We start from the raw sequence: 20,651 nt of genomic DNA on the forward strand, positions 1-20,651 counted from the left end.
CTAATACAGCTGCTACTCTGATAGACACTCTCAGTATGCATTAGTATATACATAAGAATGAAACAAAAGTTGCTGCATACTTGTATATGTACATTCACATAAATGCTCACACTCACAGCTAAAACACCATCATACAGCTTGTGATGATGAGTTTGGTTTGGGTCGTACAAAAGGGTAGGACACTCAAATACCCCAGCGACATAAAGGTTCAGTTCATTTGAAAGCACCAACTGGAATAAGAACTCAAACTTCATGGGACTACCCTACAACTTTTTGTTGACCAGACTTTTTATTTCTGTTTCAGACCTGAATGCTTCCTGACACTTTGAGTCTGACGGAGCACCAAGAGGCCAGAGCCAAGTATTTGCTTAGCATTGCCAGCAACTGGAAGCGAGGTTATTGCATCAGCACAGCAACAACTTGAAAGGAAAAAAAAACTCTTGGGATCAGCAGGATCAGCAGTACAGCACTAATTAAAATGGGGCATCTACAATGGGTTCATCAACGCGTTTTCCAGTGTTTTTCATTTTGCCTAATTGATCAGCCTTGTGGTTAATTAACACAATATCATTTCCTTAAAATAATGTGCATTTTCTTCACATACATGTTCTGATACTAGACAAAATTTCAAAGTTTATATCTTGAAATGTTAATAGGCAACACAGCTAGTTAATCAGCTGCAGAGCCTGTGTTGAAGCCTTTTATTATCTATTTATGATTTTCTGCTTTGTCATGCATTCTGTCTCTCTACAGTCTGACATATGCAGGAATGAAGAAATGACAGCAGTAGAGGTGGAAAATAAACAGAATTTACAACAGCATATATGATGTTTGTAATTTTAGAGTTCTAACAGAGATGTTAGGGTGATAGAGATGACTGTTGCATCAGGCCCTAAAAGGGAATTTTGTGCAGAAGGATTTATACTGTTCTTTGCCTGTCTATTGCTCCCTTGAGAACAGTTCCTGTGTGTGTGTGTGTGTGCATGCTAGTGTACTTAAATGCATGTGTGTGTGTATGTGTATGACTGCGAGCGTCTCTGTGTGAGGTCCCCCTCTTGGGCGTCCCCCCATCCTTCAACATCTCGCTGTTTGATGTCAGGATCTGACACTTGCTGTCTGTCTCTCCTCATTTTCAGCCAAACGACCAAATCCCACCAGAACCCTGCAAAAGATTGCAAAACCTATTCCTTCAAAAATGAATGAAAGGTTTTCCTTTTTTTTCTGCCCCCACACAGCCTTGTTGAAGATAATCACCCCAAGGATTGGTAAATTCTGTCAGAATAAAGACGACATGACGTCTGAATCCAGCAGAGGAAGGAAACATTGGTCAGACGTGATCTGCTCCCTGTACGTGTTCTGTTGATCCCTGTGCATTGCTACTGTAGAGGTTATGAGCTTATGTGTGGGAATATCAAAATGTTTCAATTTCAACTGAAACCAAAAAAGTTTGTATTTTAAAGGTAGTTATAATTTAGAATTTGTTGTTACCTAATCATAACCAAATGTGCTCCTTAAGCTTAACCAAAGGTATAATTTGGTTTAAAGCATTTTTTCAACTGTTTGTCATGTGATAATTTTCACATAATGCAAATAAATGGTGCAGGAATGACATTTACATAATTTGCATCCACAACATGAAATTATGTTCCTAAATCATGCACTGGTTTCAGTAATACTGTACAGTATATGTATATGGGTTGTCGCATTAGTGTACAATAATTATTGAGCAATAGTTACTGTAATGCAAATTCAGTCAGGCTCACCATTATCTTCGACAGCTTACAATTTTGTCTAATTACCATACATTTTCTCACATAATGGTTTAATTGAAAGAATGATAGTACATTTTTACAAATCATCAGATATTTCCTGCTTTGGGAACGGTATTCTGCCTGGGAGAAAACATGCAACCTGATATGTTTAATTCAGGGAAATTTGTCCCTTGAGGATACATAAATCTTTGAAGTCTACTAAATCCCCACCGATGGCTAACATTCACCCAATATAACAGCCACTACTCAGGTAAAAAATACATTCAGGTTTCATTCAATTATCATTCTGATTTCTGAATTTTATATATATTTTTAGATACCATAGTTATGTGGACTATTAAGAAACAATCTACAGTATATAACACAGCATCAGGCTCACATACTGTACTGTATCATGGTGAATGCAAACAATGTTTAAGTGAACGTTTAAGTAGTTTTATAGGTTTTATAGACACTGACATGAGCTGCAGCTGAATCATCCACTGGCCAGTCAAGGTGCAAATGGACATAAAATGTGTATTACCGAGATGTAATCTTGTGTAGCATTGTTTTTCGGACAGATGTGTGTGTGTGAGTCAGTTGCTATGTTTAAATGGTCATGACCACACAGCTTTGGCCATCTGACCGATTCACTAACAACTGAGACCTTTCTGTTTCCCTTCTTCCTGTTTATCCCACTTTCTTTCTCTTTGTATCACTCAGTGATTAAATTTTACTCTTCCTCATCTCTGTTCTTTCTCTCTCTAATATTAGCTTTTCTCTTTTCCTCCATCTTTAGTATTTGATGGTTGTGTAAATCCCACCCTCTTCAGTCTGCTAGTAGTCGTTGACGTGACTCTCACTCTGCACTCCCACACACTCTGATTCATTCTTTCTTTGCTGCATTTTTGCCTAGTATGTTCACTCTTGCTGCCTCCTTTTCTTTTCCCCTAACTCCTTTTTTCTTCTTTCATCCTCCAATCTTTCTCTTTTACGCTGTTGCTGTTCCCACCCTTTCCGCCCTCCTCTCTCTCTCAGCATGTCGCTTTTATTCTGCCTCCCTGTCTCTCTCCTCCAACCTCTCCAGATTACTGTAGATTGATGACCAACGGTTACTCCCGGTAAGGATCTGGGCGGTCACTGGTTCTCCACCGGGACCAACAGTCACAGCCATAAATCTGTCTGAGGACAGTGAGCCGCGACACTGTGTGTATATGTGTGTGTGTGTTGTGAGGGGCAGAAATGGATTTGTGAGGCAGGTATATAGATTGTGTATTCTTTATATACTCCTGAGGACCAAACGCAATCACAGGGAGAGAAAAAAATGGAGAATATTACTCAAAGTGAGGCCATTTGCCATTCTTCACTTCTTAAAGGGGGTATTTTGAGGTTAGGCCGCTGGGGTCTTGCTTTGGTCTAAGGTTAGAGAGTGTGTGTGTGTGCCTGGGAGGTTGCATGTGAGTGAGTGAGAGATGGTGAGTGTGACAGAGAGATAATGTGAATGGGAGGCCTTGAGAGACACAAAGTGTATGAATAGCAGCTTCAGTGACTGAACCTGCAGATTCGTACTGTTCAGAACATGCGGCTATGTCCTTACATCACGACACTGAAGAATTCAGCCTGTACCCGAGGTGGGCTTTAGCTGTACTGCATACTTCTCTGTTTCACTCTGTACCCACTAATGTAGACCAGGATGTTCATGTTCATGTCTAGTAACGGAAAAACTGCCATAAAAAACGTCAAATTTCAGCAGAGAATTTCTTCTGGATGGAGAAGAACGGCAAGTCTTGTACTGATGATCGTAATGATGTACGATACACAAAACACTCAACAGCTCCTAAAACAACGTACAGGCATAACTAACTAACAGAAAAACTCAGATATGTCTTGCTGCAGGGAAGAACAAACATACCAAAACCACAGATGCTGTGAATAATAAGGCATATACACACACTCGCACGCACACACATTGAGTGGGTTTGTGGGTAGCAGTGGGGTGGTTGATTCTTCCTCTGTTGGAGGCAAGAGATAACAAGCTGACCATATTTAAGACATCTGGAGAACAGGAGAGGTGGCTCACGGGGAGAGAGAAAGAGAGAGACGTAGAGAAAGAGACAGAGAGAAGAGAAAGGAAGAAAAAAGGAATAAAAACTGTCCATAGTGCCAGGCAAAGGAATGATGAGGCTGACACAGAGAGAGATAGCTGGAGAGAGGATGTACCCTGTGGTTAGAGCTTTACAACAAGCAGAGAGAGGCAGAGGGAAGCACACATGCACATACACAGCGCGCACACACACACACAACCTTTCCTATTTCTGCAGGGTGCGGCAGAAGCTGTTTGGAGCCAGCAGCCTCTGCATGGTAGCATGACCTATTTCAAAACAATGCTTCCCTCGTTGGTGATGGTAAAGAATCCCTCTCTCCCTCTTCCTTGAGTTATCTCTCACATTCTTATTCCATGTCTCACCATGTCCCTGCGTGTCCCTGTCTCTCGCTGTTACTTTCCCGTTTCAATTTCTATCTCTCTGTCTTTCTGTGTTTCTCCTCCTCTCTTTTGTCTACTCGCTGTGACTCAGAGTCCGTGTTGAGTATTCAGAGGAGGGGAGTGTGATGGACAGCACACGGGCAATGGGGAGGAATGAGAGGTAGCGGATATACTAGAAGAGGAGCATGTGAGAACAGGTCGTGGACTATACAAAAGTACATGGGAGGGAAAGAGAAGCAAGTGACAGCGAGTGGGTGAGGACAGAAGCCTGCATTTGACATACCCAGAGAGTATGGAAAGACTTTTAAGGTGTATTCAACCCAGTAGTTATGAGGAAAGGATTTCTAGGTGGAAGGTATGCGTTGTAACCCTTGTTATATGAGCACACACTGTACCTTTTAACTAGCTCTATAGGCTTCATTATTGTATTCTGCTCGATTCTGACTACTCTGCAGATCTCACTCTACCACAGAGAGAGACCCAGCACTCCTCCCAGTCAATTCAGGCTTTTACATCTTGTAAAAAACCGAACCTAGGGAAAGGCGATTAGATGAAAGATTGATTATAGTAGTATCCTAAATACACACTGGTCACAGGAAAATTATATATCTGACAGAAGAGAATAAGACCTGAGGAAGGCTCCTGAGACATTAGCCAATAATTAAAAAGAAGCTGAGCATCAAAGTTCTGTTCTCGACCTTGTAATTATTGTTTTAGAAAAAAACATCTGAAGATCAACTTACTAGATTCACAGTGCAATGACCACAAACCATGTAACACCTTCATGTTTCTGCTGGTACATCCAGAATGGGAAACTGCAGATGTGTATATGTGATATCACAAACTAAAATCTAAACCAGCGGCTCCCAAACTTATCCATGCCAAGGCTTTCCAAATAGTATTGGCAAATAATATAAGTCTTGAAAAACCCACTGACAATAATACTGCAAACATAAATAAAGCCATACATTTCCTTACTTTTATTAATTTCTAATCATTACATTAGATTGAATATTTTCCCATTACACACATTGTCAGTTGAGTTTGTGTGTGTGTGTCATTGAGAGCTGCTCATAAGGTCAACACGTCAGGTTCAAAAAGGTGTCCTTTTTTGTGACTTAGCACTAGCTAGCTAGATGCTAGCAAGCAGATAGCTAGCTGGCATTCATCTGTAATGACTGTTTCTGCCTTGGTAACAATACAAAGTCTCAAAAAAACTAAACTGTGACAAAAAAGGAAGGCAGTTTGACTTTAGTCAGTCTTCCCGGCAGGAGAGAGGTTTCATGGTGAGCTGTGACTTTATAATTAGAATTATTATATAATCATGATAATTATATATATTTTGTTTCTGTTTTTTACTGTGGTATCAAATTGGGTATTGAGAATTGTGGAATTTCATTAGTATTCATATTGACTACTACATTTCTGGTACGGTGACACCCCAACTGTGACTGAACACATCTCACTGATGGAGGACCGGAGCTGTTGCTGCTGCTCTCCTAAGGTGCTGCTCTCACTACGTAGACTGTGAGATAGGATGGAAAAATCTTACAAAAAATACTAAGTTGACCTTGAGTTAAGGTTTTAGTTTTATTCAAGAGAAGGCAAAGTTTAAAACCCTCCCACAGAGATGCTATCTACCACAGTGACCCTGAAAAGAAGCACTGAAGCACACGTGGTGGAGGAGCCCCATCACAAGCCCCAATAGCAATAACAAATGAGCAGCAGCCATTAGCACATTTTAGAGCAAGCACAGGTCACAAACAGTGCAAAAAAGATGAAAAACTCTGATCTGATGTTCTAGGTATGCTCATGTTAAGTATCTAAGAGTGATTATCAGTAGTTGTGTTGCTGTATAGTGATGTGTTAACGGTAGACCAACAAACACAGTTTTAATACTAATATTACTGAAGAATAATTAAGCAGAGGATGATAGCTGTTTGATGACAAGGTCAATCATAATGTGAGTCATGTTGTCATCTAACCTCCAACTAACTTCATTGTAGCTTTTCCCCCCATCAGAAACCAAACCTATGCCCTTGGTAGAGCTCTCCTCATTAAAGCCCCATCAGCGAGTCACATCATTACCTGTTTATTCCTTTCACTCGTCTCTCTCCTCCCTCTCTTCTGCTCTCTCTGTTAGCCAGCCAGCTGCCACACACTCCAGAGAATATTCCAATTAGAAACAACATACACAGACACACAAATGTGCACTGGTGGATATTCCAATTAAATACAACACACCAGACAAACACACTCAAACGCAAATACACAGGAAGTTGCTGGTGGACATTCTAATTAGCTGAGCAAACATGGCATGGACGCTGCTCAGTCTAACCGGTAAGACAGGACGCCTCAGCATGTCGGATAACACGCACACACACACACCAGATATACCCATATAAAGCGCGTACAAACACACACAAATTGCTTTGGTAGCCACACATACACATGAACGCGCCCTAAAGGTACCACGACTAGCACCTACAGTACATGAGGTCACAAACACAGTACAATACATGGAAGGTCATGGACTCCCACAACATACGCAGGTTCTCTGTCGCTCACACACAGTAGCTTAAAGGTTAGAGAAGCTGCCGGCAGTCATAAGGTCACCTGTTTGAAACCCATGACTGGATTAAAGCCTCTGTCTGGGGAAAGTGAATAATGTTCTCCTTATTAGGCTATAATTGTGTGAATGTGGTGGAATGAAAAAAGGGCATTGCTTTAAAAGAAAGAAAAAAAAACTCACTGAGTCACTTAAAACTTCCTGCATCAGTAACTCCCTGGCTTCTTGAAGGTTCTCAAAAAAAATGAGAGTGAGCAAAGGGAAAACACTATGAAACATCCAGCTAGAGTATGATTTCCCTGATGTGTGATTAGACGGGATCACTTTGATGTCAGCTTTTTGCCATGCGACAGAGGCGGGCACCCGCCTTGAAAGGAAAATGGGCTAAGACGCAAGGAAAGGAAGAAATGAAAATTGCCTGACTGACACTCCAAAATAAGGCCGGACTATAAAAGTTATGTAGAAGAGGATGACACAGTTGGACAGAATATTGATATTTGAGATTGTGCAGATGGATTTACATGCACTCTCAAGGACACACTTTGTTTTAGCGCTGTACATTGATTATACAGCTTTGAATTTCTATCTCTACAGTGCATGTGTGTACACCCATATTATGTTATACTTTAAACCTGTGAATGATACAGTCACATCTTTCTGTTCGCCACAATGCCTTTGTGTCCATTTACTACTTACCTATCTGATGTATGTGCACGTTTTCACTATACAAAGGTTTAGCATTGTGATGTACAACCTGTGACATTTACAATCGAAGCCCTGCCTCGAAGTTCATTGAGTGTATGTGAGTGTTTTATTGTTAAAACTATCAAGAAATTGAATCACTAAACCACCACTGCTTTAGCAGTAAAAGTAAACACAGTGCTTTACTGCATACTGTGTTGTTATGAATCAGATTAGCTTTTTTTTATAGTATGTATGTTCATGCCCCCTAAACCATCTGACTTTAAACTGATAAGGTAAAAGGACATCTATTTTAGGCTGTCACGCAATCAATCACTTACATACATGATTATCATTCTCCCAACCTTTTAGCTTACAACCTCGTAAAATCAAGCAAGAGCTACTTGTGACCCCTCATCACAGGTTATGGCCTTATGAACATAAGCAATGAGCTGTTAAACCAACCGTTTTGATACATGATATCAGCTCAATAATAGCCAGACCTGAAAGACACAACACAATTTACCTTAGGACTCCTTCTGTAGTTGGGAACCACCCTGTTTGTCTCTTTATTTGTATGTGTATATGTGCATATGGGTGTAGATAACTGTATGTAAAAGCTGATAACTCACAACTTAAAATATTATATTAAATGCAATATACATACAGATAATTTACTGTGAATCCATAATGAAACTATTATTCATTAGGTAAAGCCTGAACTCGACAAATTCTTCCCACACACATGCAGACAGACACACACCTCAACCCTGTGAAAGTTACATCTTACTTTCATCATACGGCCATCAATAATTGACTAAAGGTAGGAGGAATAAGCTCTACAGTACAACCCTCTAAAAGCCTGGACCAAGGCATGGATCCAGTCAATCAGCCAGAAAGAAAATCCTCTTGTGCTTCGGAGGGATTGTCAGGAGATTTTGGACACTAAGCCATTAGTATAGCTACAATTGAAACACATCTATCTCTTGGTGCCAAGAGATGTAGTTTTGATCTCCAAAAAGTTGTGAGACAAGGAGAGAGAAAGCAGACTTTTTGCCATAGCAACACATGCAAATCTATGATTCAAAAAAGTGATTCCAAAACTTAATAATGCTGCAAAATGGTCTCAAGAGAGTTTAGTCATGCTCCCAGAAAGCCCATAAACCACATCATCACAACCCACTTGTCAGTGAATTGTTGTGTTATGAAAGATATTTCACACAAATATACATTAGCATGACACAAGCACGAATACACACACATAGACCAAATTCACCCAGAAGTAATCTTTCCTGTAGACTGTGATGTTTAAAAAAAAAAGCTTTAAACAGGTCATTTACAGGGTAATCCAACAGATAGACGCACAGACTAGCAGACACACATGGTCTCATCCTTTCTGCAGACTCAGAAATCCTAAAGATGATGAGGATGAAGTACAGACATCTGCATTATACTCACACTCTCTGTAGACTGTAGTTCACAAAGAAAATGGTAAAAACAGCAGTTAAAGTATGCAGGTCAGGTATAAAGTAGGATTGACACGAAAACAAAAACTCCATAAACATAGACACACTTACCCTCTCGGCGGACTGTGACGTGCCGAAGAAGATGGGTATGAACGCCAGCCAGATGATGCAGGTGGTGTACATGGTAAATCCAATGGGCTTGGCCTCGTTGAAGGTCTCGGGCACGCCTCGCGTCTTGATGGCATACACTGTGCACGTCACCATCAGCAGGATGGAGTAACCCAGGGAGCAAATGAGGGACAGGTCTGAGATGTCGCACTTGAGGACGCCGCGTGCCGCCATGGGATCCTGGGTCCGCTGCTCGCCGTAGTCCACGACCGTGTGGGGTGGGTCCACCGCGAACCAGACGAAGACCCCAAGCAGCTGAACAGAGATGAGTGAGAAGGTGATGACGAGCTGGGAGGCCGGAGAGATGAACCTGGGAGGAAGAGGATTACTGATTACTTTTTTTTTTCAAGTTTGTACATGCAGAAAGTGCCTTTTGTATGTGTTATGCAATTTCAACAAGATTAGATTTTCTTAAAATGTCTGGCCAATAATGTATTTTACAAATACATTTCAAAAAACTGAAGAACACCTGGCCATCAACCTGAAAACAAGGCTGTTTTTCATAGTATATAAAAGGTCGATTCAAGTTTTCTACTCCACAGTAGCAATATATTCCTATATAGCAGCCATACACAGTCCAAGAGTTGAGGGCGAGATCAGGGAAAAGGTAGTGATGAGATTCGAGGCAAGAATGAAAAAGAGGGGCAGTGAGGAGCAGTTATAGTAACACGTAGCACTGGAGAGAGGAAATGTGATGATCATCCAGGGTGCCAGGGAGACAAAAATGGGGGCAAATAATACCCCAAAACAAAAGCTATATTTTCACTCACACCCTTAGTGAGGAAACAACCTGCTCCTTCAAGCTCCCGGGCTCAAAGGGAGCTTAGTGCCAGACTACCTGGAGACACAACACACACTAGAACCTGAAAAAAGCCTCAAAATCCTCTCTGCAGAAAGTCATTGTATGATAACTGCCCTTACCTCAAATTGTGTTGCAGGTTTTGTTCAATGTATTTAATTAGCTTGTTTGCACCTACATGTATAACAAAAAAACAAAAGAGCAACAGTCACAAACAACTGAAAAACAACTAAATAATGCCCAGTCTTTCCTGGAAAACAAGCAATAAATTTAGGAAATCCTAAAAAAATCTTTCTTTCTCTATCTTTATATGTATGAGTAATATCTCTACAAGAGTAACTCTTAGAGCTGGGTGGTGCTGAAGGAGAAACAGATGACCATCTGGGTAGCAGGGACACGAACCTGAGCACTATTAAATACCGCATTAACATTTTAGCCACTTAGTTGATGCTCTTTCCCAGAGTCATTCACACGGAGTGCAAACAGTACAATAGGTGAGTGTGAGTTCATGACTCTCATAAATAATGGATGGGAAATAAATGATGAATAATGATTGCAAGCAGCTTAGTAAGGAAGAAGTGGAGGTAAGGTCTTCCTGTGAATACACACTAACATCGACCTTCAGTGGCACGACACATATCGAAATCTACGTGTGCCGAAGACACAGAGGGCGAACAGTGACTGTGTATAATGACAGGCGGCCGTAATCTTCACCTGGGTGCAGTTACAGACTTCTTCCCTTGTTCAAAGATGCGGTGTATCCTGTTAGTCTTGGTGAGTAGCGCGGCATAGCTGAAACACATCCCCAAGCCCAAGAAAATCCTCCTGAACGAACACACTCCCACATCCGGCGTGGCGATCATCAGGAACGTTATGGCGTAGCACAGGAAGATCCCAGTCAGCAGCACGTAGCTCATCTCCCGTCCCGACGCACGCACGATGGGCGTGTCATTGTACCGGACAAAAGTGACGATGACGAAAGAGGTGGCGATGATCCCCAGCATGGAGATGAAGACGGGGACGACGGCCCAGGGGGAGTGCCACTCCAGCTTGATGATGGGGATGGGAACGCAGCCGGTGCGGTTGACATCAGGTCGCATCTCGTACGGACACAGCTCACAGGTGAATTCAGATGCCTGGGGAGAGACAGTCTGATGTTATCTGGCGCTCCGATATATCAATTCATCAAAAAATATTGAACTGTGCTGGGCAAGTGCATGGAGTGATGTTTAAGCTGATCTTTAGCAAATAGGAGCTGTCAATTTTCTCAATTATTGCTTGGGGCCTGAGACTTTTTCAATAGGCATACAAATGATTAATTATGCTTTTGATAACGCAGCATTCTTTTGGCTGTTTGACAAATTTCTGAACATGTTGAGACAGATGGAGGGAACGGAGCCGGATATTGCAAAAAAAGAAGCCAAGTCAAATATAGCTAGGGCCAGCTAGAGGCAAATCTGGGTGAACCAAGTGCAATATTAATAAGCATAAGCACAGTTGAATAAGGTTCCAAACTCCAAACTCTTACAGGAAGTGCGGTAAATCTGTTTAAAGCTCCCACATTTAAGAAAATACACTGTAAATCCCCAATGCTTTCATCCAAAAACATCTCAACAGCTGATTCATTTACCAAGCAGTTGAGGCTGAGCCATTGTGTGTTATCTGCTTCTATAAACTGAGTGGGTAATGAGAAGAAAAGCACACATTTTACACATTTTTGTACACTTGCTTTTTGGTTCACTCACTTGTTTTTGTCACATATGTTCATTCCAAGTAATATCCCAAATCTATAATAAATGTGTCAACAGATTATGGATTTTACAGCAAACGCATGTATCTGCAAAATGAGTATTGATTGCTCGCACTGACAAGCATCGCCTGCTGCTGTTACGGCTGATATTTTATTTTTTCCTTTATTGCTTCCTGAACGAGGGAACGCTTTGCCCATATTCTTGCTCACTCATGGATTTTTCTAACTTAATAAGAATGATGATGGGCTGCCAAATTGTCCCCAACCGTGATATAATTAACATGGGGGATGTATCTTTATAATGTGTGTTCAGACCCTTTTTCCCCCTCACCTCAAATTATGTGCTTCAATTTACTATAATAGCATCTGTGGGGTTCTTCCTTGTATATATGAATCTAAAATGGCCCACCTAAGTGGTTTACTTTTTTTGATTGCCTGAAATGAGTTGAAACAAAAAACCGTGATCACTACACAGGGGAACAGAACTCATGTGTAGTGTAAAAGTAAGCAGGCGACAGCTGTCAGAAAGCCTGTGCATGCAGAGACTAACATGTTCTAATCTCAAAGTGCTGTTATAGAAAACAAATCTTATAGTTGATTTGTTATTAAAAGGCGTCTAACAAATAGGACTGTGGCTTTAATTGTTGCGCGGGTGCAGGAAGTTGAACCAAGGTTAAACATTTGGTAAAAATCTACATTTTTATTGACAGATCAATTGGAGGCTTTTCCCAGCTTTTAACTTCAAACAATCAAGGTAATTTACAAATCCCTTTACTTCTACTTTACACAAACAAGATGGACAGAAAAAAATGGACAGAGTGCATGATGAAAAAAATCAATAACTACGTTTTCTGTGATTGAGATTAAGTTTTAAGTGTATTTTGCTTCCTGCAACCTATAAACCATGGTAATTTTAGTATTATATATATATATTTACACTACATTACTTGCGAAATGAACACAGCCAGGAACAGAGAGAGAACAGAGAGATGTGTGACAAGCAATGGAGGCCCAGCACGATAGGTGAATGGTGTACTTCAAACTGAGCCAACAGCAGGTAGTGGTGGCTTGTGTTTCTGGAGAGATGTACCTGATAGTTGTATCCCTCACAGCGCTCACAGTGCCAGCAACACGGCACACCTTTGACCACTTTCTTCCTTTCGCCCGCACGGCACGGAATGCTGCACACAGAGGGTGGGAGGGATGGGTCACCTGTCTTCCAACGCATGGCCTCAACCTGGGAGAGGAGAGGAGAGGAGGAGAAGAAAGGAGAGGAGAGAAAGACGTTTGGATAAAGGTATGGGATCTGTTCCATATGGCTAATGTCAGTTTTGTTTGTTTTTGTCTTAAATTATGTGTGTGTTCAGGTGGCAAAACAAAACATCCCACCTTCTTGTGGGATATTGAGGGACACAGAGATTGGCAGCCATCTGCCGAAGCTAACATTACTCGGTGTTAACAGTCCTTTAACACTCACTTTTCTTTGTACCTGCAGAAAGTGTGTCTTCAGGGCAACTCAGAGAGCAATTAGCACAAGCAGATCCTCAGATTGTTTTCCTGAGTGCTGCCAGGCACAAAACTCACACCAGCTAGTCTGGAAGCCAGCAATCAGACCATAATCAGATCTGGCACAAATAGGCCATCTGTATTGCCTTCTGTGTGTGCGTGGGTGTGTGTGTGTGTTTGCGTCTGTGCGTCTTTCAGTGTGTGTGCATATGTTCTCACATGTGTGCATTTTGTTTGTTTGTGCTTGTGTCATGCTGGCATTAGAGTGAATCCCTGAGCTTTCCGTATGTCTCCTATGTGCGAGTTTGGATGTGTGCGTTTTAATGTGTCATTATGTGTGTGCCTGTTTGTAACTCTGTCATTACACCAAGTCCCAGAGGTTCAACCGTTGCCGAGGGTGACAAGTAAAATGGAGCATTACTGTTTTAAACAGGCACATGATGTACCAGTCCAACAAAAACTAGTTAAGAGGAAAAACCCATCAGGGATGGAGAAAATGGACTTGATTTGATCATTGACACACATATGGAGACACACACTTTCAGCATTTAAACACCAATATTGGGTTTCTGGCTGTTTCACAACTTTGTGCTGTAGATATATCTGTCAGTAGAAATAATCTAAGGAGGGTATTAGCGTTGTCTAAAACTTTTAAAACTGTTTTTGTTGGGTTCAGTTTTTTCCTGTTTATTCAGTACTTTTATTCATTACTTATTCATAGCCTTAACCGATCTGGAAAACATTTACAAACACACAGATACACACCTTATTTGCTAACAATAACCATAAATTATGCACAACCGAAAACAACACAGGCCCGGTCATGAACCTCTCTTCTATTAATTACTTCAAGGACACAATAATAGTTGTAATAGGAATCTGCTTTAACGGTCTAAATTTATTACTGACGCTTCTGTGACCTACACTAGCAAATGGGATCAGGGGCTTTTGTTGCCTTTAATCAATAGTGATAGCTGAATACATGAATGACACGCAGCAAAGGGCCACAGGTCGGAGTCAAACCCCTAGCCACTGCAGCAAGGATTCAGGTCTCTTTACCCTGATCAGCATTCAAACAGTTTGTTGATCATGAAAGTGTTCACCTGCTGCCATCACTACATCTGCCACTGTGCCTTCAAACCCAACTGAATTGTTAACAAATCAAATACATCTGTTAATTTGTCAACTGTCAAAGTGGCCAATCATGTGTGTCTTAACTATGTATTGTCCTTTGTGTTCCTGCAGTCTCCCTCTCTCTCTCAGCCAGGCCGTCCATCAGGCAGAAAGCACTTCGTGTCTATTAGTCTTCTCATCTGTCATCTGGCCTTTTTAATGAAGTCCTGGGTGGATTTATAACACAAAGCACTCCAGCACACTTAAGGATCTTGTGTGTGCATATGTGCGTGTGTGAGAGACTAAGACAATAGGATTCCAGCTAATTTATGTATTTTTGTGTGAATGTATGCAATGCTCAGATGTATACCCCAGTTCTGGTGCCAGTGTTTCATACAGTATATACTGTGTGAGTGACCTTGTGTGGGTGTGTGTCACTGTGAGTATGTCCCTGCACAAAACTCAGCATTCTGAAAAGAAGAAAACATTCACACTTTATTGTAAAAAAGCTCAATTTCAGCTAACTTCTGTGTCTGAATGAAAGCAATAACTCAAACAAATCCAGCCCACTAACAGGGAATTGTGAATTCATGGCAGCTGCTCACAGTGATGTTGAACTTTCATTCTGCCAAGGCATTTGGTCTATAATGCCTCCAAAGCTTCAATAAACCACTCAAATCAAAATGCATTTTGGATTATTGTAAAGGCATTTTTTCTTTATTACACAGAAGTCAGTGACCAGAACAAGTGGAGATGGAAAACAAGGTTCAATATTCAGTGAGCTGGAAACACATGAGCAATAATATATGTGTTGTTTTGTACTTAGATTATAACTTATGTATTGCATTCCCTATGAGTGGTGTGAGCAGGAAATTAATGGGACTTAATAAAATATGGAGACATTAACCCATCTTGGTCTCTCTCACACACACATGCAACCAGATGACTGTAGCTACAGTTAAACCTCTTTTACTCAATGTTGCTTTGCTTTTACTCTTTCTTGTTTGACTTTCTTGCATGCAACTGGTAATTATATTTGATGCTATACAGTATGTGTTTGAAAAAATAATAGCCATGCCACGAAAGCTTGGCATGAGTGTGTAAAATCTCACTTTGAGGTGCAGTTTATTGGTCCAGGATCCAATGACTCTGTACTCCGCAGTGGACCTGTTGGTGATCTGGTACTGGAAGATATCGTATCTTCCTGGAGCGTCTCCATTCTCATTGAAAACCACAGGTGTACCGGCACTTCCTGGAATAAAAACAGTGGAGAGAGGGTCAACTTTGTCATTTAATGTGATACTTTTACGTATCGATCTGTTCTCAAATGGCTCCATTCTTTATTGATCAACACGGGAATGACCATGACTCCCAAAAAGTAAAAAGGATAAAAGTTCAGTGATATGTGGTGGCCAATTTCTTTATAAAATAGGGGATGATGCATCTTCCTTCAGCTGCATTTTGTAGGAATAAACAAAGACAGTAAAAGTTGGAATGATTATCATTTCTTGCAATGTAATTGTGGTATTACAAAAGGACACTGTTCAAAATGCTATTAATATATGAACATCAATATAGTGTTTGCTTAAAATATAATGTTTATATCGGAAATAGCACGTTATGCCTCTGCAGAAAGGCCTAAATACACAAATTACATACACACGATAGATTTTATTTTAATAAACTGAATGGCACTGTCACCTTTCATCTTTAATCTATGCTGTGTTGTATAATACATACGTGTGTGTGCTGTAGAGATGTGTGACTGAATGTGCACATGCATGGATAAGTTTATGTCCCTTCTCTTTTCTCACCACCAACAAGGCTTAACACAAACCTTTTATCCTCCTCTCTCTGTCTTACTCACCTTTTGTCTTTTATGCAGCAATACAATCAAATCAAATTGCTGAATCTGGCGTAGCATAAAGGAAATCCAATTACAGTGTGCATGTGGTGAAAGCACCGCATTATGGAAATTCCACCTGTGTACTATAAGTCATTGATATTGTGGGATGATGCTGAGGATATATAAAAACAGTTACCAGTTTGAGGCAAACCAAGAGAGAAACAGTGTGAAGATGAAGATTGGAAATTGACTACGAGAACAAAAACACAGACAGACAAAGGAGTGTGTCAGACAGACAGGGGAAAAATAAAGCACTTGTACAAAAAACAGAAAATACCAACAGAAATAAATTTAAAGAAAAGGGAATTGCATGAGATAAAAACAGAAACTGAACTGAAAGAGAGACAAAAGGAGGAGAAAGACACTTAAAAGGAGTATGGGGAGGGGGGATGAGAAAACATGGCACAATATGCCAGAAAGAAATCTAATCACACGAAAAGAAAAAAGAGAAACTCAGAGACAGAGAAGTAAAGGCTCTCTCTTGTTGTGATCATAAGTCATGAGAGATGTACATTTAATGGGTAAAAGAGAGCGAATAAGCAAGAAAGGGTGTGAGTCTTATTGAGAGTGAGTAAGAAAGATGGATGGAGGAAGACAAAATCGATAGAGAGAGAAAAGTAGACGTCTCGGTCTCTCATTGTTACCACAGGTTATGAATGAGGTCCAGTTCTGTGAGAATTGGTACATGTCCAACTGTACCTATTATCCCTCCCACTTTAATTGTCCTGCTCACACACACACACACCCACCACACAACACACACACACACACACACACTCTCAATGTAGTCATTTTCTTCAACCTAACTCTAGCCTTGTCTGTAATTATGAAATACCTAAAGGAAGTAAAAATCCACAATGAGGTATTTTGGCAACTTGCTGTGCACCACAGTAGGAGAGGCTCAATTAGTAGGATTTTCACAGACTTCTATATCAGCCAAATTACATTGATTTTAATAAAACATAGCCAGTGCTGAAAGTGAATATTTTTGGTGTCTAATTAATGCAATTGCTAGGCAACAATCACCACTGTTAATTACACTATACTTAAATTAGTGTTTGTTGTGTGTAGTAGCACAGAGGATGATGTCATCAATGTCCTCACCCTACAAATACAATACACCTAGCAACCATGCAGTTCTCTCTAGCAACCACATTCACCAAACTAACTCATGTAACCTCAGCAAATACCTGGAAATTACCTGCCAGAGCAACCTTCCTCAACACCCTACAAGCCTTCCAGTCCCGACCTAGCAACCATCAAAACACCATGGCAACCACCTAGCAAACCCAAGTAACTCCAAGCAACACCCTAGCAAACAATTACCTTAGCAACCACATCAAACACTTCAGTAACCACTCAGCAGTGCCCTTCCAACCACACGAGGATGCCACTATCACCACCTGGTAACAACCAAGTCACACCCTAACAACCTACCAACCAGAACACCAACACAATATCCATCAATGCCCTAGTAGCCACATAGCAACAACATATTGACATGTTGGCAACCACCCTCCTCAGTCTTTTACAAGCTACCTCCTCAACTTTTCAACCATTCCTCTCTCTCCACATAGTCTTCCAGACATCCATTTACAAAAAAATATTTTCTCTTTCCCCTTCATGTGGAATGAGTGCACTTGAAACACAAATGGGGTTTTGTGTTTACCTAATCCCAGTAAGAAACAATTAGCCACAGGCAATATTCATGCCCATCAGACTGAAAACTACAACCACTATGTCCTTCCTACCTCTTTCTCATCTTCTTTGCAGTGTTTGTTTTCTTTCGGCCCTTCAGCATACTTTATCATCATGTTTTTTTTTATCTCTTCCTTGTGTTTCTTCCTCTTACCATGCTTTTTTTTTCATCCTTCCAATACTTTTTATTTGGTCCTCCGCTTTTCTCTGTTTACTCACTTAATTCCTTAAATTACTCCCTTCTTCCCTTGCTTTATCAATTCATCTCAATCAGCTTTGGTCTCTTCCTCCCCCCACCACAAACTCTCTCTCAATTTCCACCTTTCTTGGACTTATCCAAACAGCGTGGAATTTTGAGTACAAAAATGAAGGGGGAAAAAAAGAAACAAAAAGCCAAATAAACAGGGCTGAATAAAAAGACAGGTAATGAGGTAATTTTCCACATTTATCAGCGATAATACATGCAGGGCTCACCAACAAGGACCTGCCTGGGTTGTATGCTTTATTTCAGCTGTATGAGTGGCCAGTCTGCAGCCGACATGAAAAACAAAAAAGTTTATTTCTCACCCAGTGATAAGCATGTCATCTTTTTCCTCAGCACTCTCCTATTGGCTGACTTTCTTCTAATTGTCCCTGTACACCAATAATCCCTCTTTAGCTAGTTAGGTATGCAGCAACTAAAATAGGTGTTTGGAGCAGAGACATGCTGGCAGGTACCTTAAATTATGCAGAGCAAAAGCAAACAGCTCTGAAAACAGTGGTTACCTTGAGTAGAAAATGATTATTCAATCTCATAGTGTTTGTACTATTTGTTGGCAATTTCAGAGTAAGGTGGATAAAGACAGCACACTTTTATAAGCAGCAGCAATTACTGCAAACACACATACAAAAGGCATGACAGGAGTTGGCAGCATCTCGCCACTATGTTGGGAAAACAGGTAGCTGAAAACCCCTCATCAGTTCTGATTAATGTTTTGGTTTAAGAGATGCATGGACAGGCACTGGCCTAATGAATTTCCATTTGGCTTTTGTGGTGTTTATTCAAAACAACATTTCTAGAAAAAGGGCTCATGTTTGCTTAGTAGACGCGCATCAGGGGCACGTGGAATTTTTCTGTTTTATTAAAAATGCAGCTCAAATAAACTAACATAAAATAATTAAGTACTCTTTTCCTGTTTTACTCTAAGAACATCTGCCAACTGGATGAGTAGGAAAAAAAATACCATTGTTAAACCTATAAATGTACTCTGGCGGCACTGTGTGTCATGGGTGTGGGAGCAGTGACATATTCAACATTTTTCTGCTTTAGTTGGCTTGACCTTGAAAAACAAATGATTTACCTGTCGCCCTGGCAACACACCTCCACCATCTTGTAGTGATACCTATCATGTGCAGTTATTCAATGGCAGATGCTGCAGTGCAGAACAATGATTGTGCCATAACCTGAAAATTAACACAGTCTTAAAAAGAAAACCACACTAGAGTCACATGTAACATAGCACTTCCACATCCACAATTCTCTCACTGCAACACCATGGCACCGTAGTGACACAGGCATAAGCTCTGCTGAAGTGTCCTCGAGCAAGATAATGTTTCCCTGCCTGCCAGAGGCACCGCTCTGTAGCTTCCCTGCAAAGTCGGAGCCTTTCCCTTTAGGGATCAACAATAGAATTATCACAAGAAACCTAGAAACTCTCACAACTTTTCTCTTGATTTACAGGGAAAGCTCACAGGTCGTGACCTTTTGCTTCATTAATGCAATGTGATATCTACTAGAGAATTAAAGATTTCATGCAATGAAGCCACAGCCACCGATGTGAATCTAAATCTAGTTAAAAATGGACTGCAGCTGGAGATAAACTTATGTAGGGAGAGTGAAATAAGAAGGAAACAGCCATGTTGACACAGGAAAATAGATGAAGAATTGATTTGCATTGCCACTTCATATATATAGTGTCAGTCACACACATCTGAAGCATGCTGACCTGAGAGAGAGAGAAAAAATAAGGAATAAGATAGGTAAGAATAAAAATGAGCAAGACAGCAGAAATGCCTCAACCCAAGACAGAAGAGGGAAAAAAACTAAAAAAGATGGAGGAAAATGAGTGACAGAGGAAGATAGAAGTAAAAAAGGAGAGTAAGCAGGTCTGCGGGAAAGCATCACACTCGTCTATCTGACAGACAGATGCAGAGACTCATGAATCGACTTAAAAGCAAAGGAAGAGAGGGAAAATGAGAGTGAACAAGAGAGAATATGTGTGAATATCACATAGCATGGAAGCTGAAAGCACTCCAAACTTTCTTGGTTTGACAGAAAAAGGAAAAAAGAAGAGCACAACTGGGAGGTGGGTGGGGGAAAAGAGATGAAGAGCAAAGAAAGGAGAACTACAGAATGTGTGAGAATATCAATTAGCGCAGGCCTTAAAGCCTCCCCGGATGACAGAGATAGAAACAGGCAGATGGAAGGAGGGGCAGAGGGAGAAAGAGAGTATATGAATAGCCTTAAACCTCTCCCTGTTACTGGAGCTGGAGAGACACTGAGACAAAAGAAGAAAAAAAATAGAGATAGATCGAGAGAAAAAGAAATGAGTAAGAGAGGAAGAAGCAGAAGGGCTGTTAAAAAGCCCTCAGTCTTGCCTGGTTCAATACTGAGGGTGAATAGCAAGACTTCATATCAGAGACTAAATGTTTATGACAGGGAGATGCAAAAACTACACTGCAGCATGCATTAATAAAACATGTGTCTGTGTGTGTGTGTG

General features: G+C 40.7%; 1 protein-coding gene across 1 annotated transcript in view; it reads right to left on the bottom strand.

Annotated features, from left to right (window-relative positions):
* The window catches only part of grm8a (glutamate receptor, metabotropic 8a), a 62,397-nt gene that overhangs the window by 12,750 nt on the left and 28,996 nt on the right, over window positions 1–20,651 (bottom strand). Inside the window, exons 4-7 of the mRNA XM_035680822.1 lie at window positions 15,401–15,540; window positions 12,760–12,906; window positions 10,634–11,055; window positions 9,064–9,430 (exon numbers count right to left, since the gene is read on the bottom strand). Of these exons, the coding sequence (XP_035536715.1) occupies window positions 9,064–9,430; window positions 10,634–11,055; window positions 12,760–12,906; window positions 15,401–15,540 (1,076 nt within the window). The remainder of the gene's footprint in view (window positions 1–9,063; window positions 9,431–10,633; window positions 11,056–12,759; window positions 12,907–15,400; window positions 15,541–20,651) is intronic.

The sequence above is a fragment of the Morone saxatilis genome, unplaced genomic scaffold (assembly GCF_004916995.1).
Source record: "Morone saxatilis isolate NCDOM2014 unplaced genomic scaffold, NCSU_SB_2.0 Contig10, whole genome shotgun sequence".
NCBI lineage: Eukaryota > Metazoa > Chordata > Actinopteri > Moronidae > Morone > Morone saxatilis.